The sequence below is a fragment of the Otolemur garnettii genome, unplaced genomic scaffold, assembly GCF_000181295.1.
Source record: "Otolemur garnettii isolate 467f Iridium unplaced genomic scaffold, OtoGar3 scaffold00180, whole genome shotgun sequence".
Lineage (NCBI taxonomy): Eukaryota > Metazoa > Chordata > Mammalia > Primates > Galagidae > Otolemur > Otolemur garnettii.
In genome coordinates, this window is record NW_003852575.1 from 321,128 (window position 1) to 322,210 (window position 1,083).

The following is a 1,083-nucleotide window of genomic DNA, read 5'->3' on the forward strand; positions in this document are numbered from 1 at the left end:
AAAATGTTTCTTACATATAATCTATCTGTTCTGTAGTTTCTTCAACAAAATCAGTACAAGCAGACAGAAAAATTTTGTCATTTACAAATATGAGACACCAGGAAACCCAAAAATCAGATGATGTCCCATGTTTGACAACTAAGGTACAGCAATTTTGAAATCACACTGTCTAATTACATATATATTTTTTTCTTTTCTCTTTTTTTGAGACAGGGTCTCAAGCTGTCGCCCTGAGTAGAGTGCCATGGTGTCATAGCTCACAGCAACCTCCAAATCTGGGCTCTTGCCTCAGATTTTCTATTTTTAGTAGAGACAGGATCTCGCTCTTGCTCAGGCTGGTCTCGAACTCGTGAGCTCAGACAATCCACCCACCTCAGCCTCTCAGAGTGCTAGGATTACAGGCATGAGCCACCAAGTCCAGCCTGTCTAATTAAATATATTTTAACAAAAATAAATTAGGCTACAGTCACTTGTTCTATACAAAAAGTATGTGAATTCATTAGAATAAAATAGAATTTAAAATTATCTAGATTCAAAAAAAATGTTTTTGTTGCTTTTCTAAATTATAGGGTAAAAAGGCAACTGGAAACATTGGTTATAAAGAAAAATCAACTGAAATAAATCATGAAAAATCTCTCCATATCAGTAAACTACTAAAGCAAGAGGATTCTAAGAGAAAATATGAAGGTAATTTTAACAACTTTAAAAAAAATTTTTTTTTTTTTGAGACAGGGTCTCACTTTGTCACCCAGCTACAGTGCAATGGTATCATCAGAGCTTACTGCAACCTCATGCTCCTGGGCTAAAGGGATCCTCCTGCCTCAGCCTCCTGAGGCATGCACACTACCACACAAGAGTAACATTTCTTTCTTTTTTTTTCTTTTGAGACAGAGTCTCACTTTGTTGCCCTCAGTAGAGTGCCATGGCTTCATAGCTCACAGCAACCTCAAATTCCTGGGTGTAAGCGATCCTCTTGCCTCAGCCTCCCAAGTAGCTGGGACTACAAGTGCCCTCCACAATACCTGGCTATTTTTTAGAGACAGGGTCTTGCTTTTGCTCAGGCTGGTCTCAAACTCCTCAGCT

General features: G+C 38.4%; 1 protein-coding gene across 1 annotated transcript in view; it reads left to right on the top strand.

The window, feature by feature from the left end:
• LCA5L (LCA5L, lebercilin like) overlaps nucleotides 1-1,083 on the top strand; it is a 26,872-nt gene that overhangs the window by 23,315 nt on the left and 2,474 nt on the right. Inside the window, exons 5-6 of the mRNA XM_003800648.1 lie at nucleotides 37-143; nucleotides 570-687. Coding sequence (XP_003800696.1) covers nucleotides 37-143; nucleotides 570-687 — 225 coding nt within the window. The remainder of the gene's footprint in view (nucleotides 1-36; nucleotides 144-569; nucleotides 688-1,083) is intronic.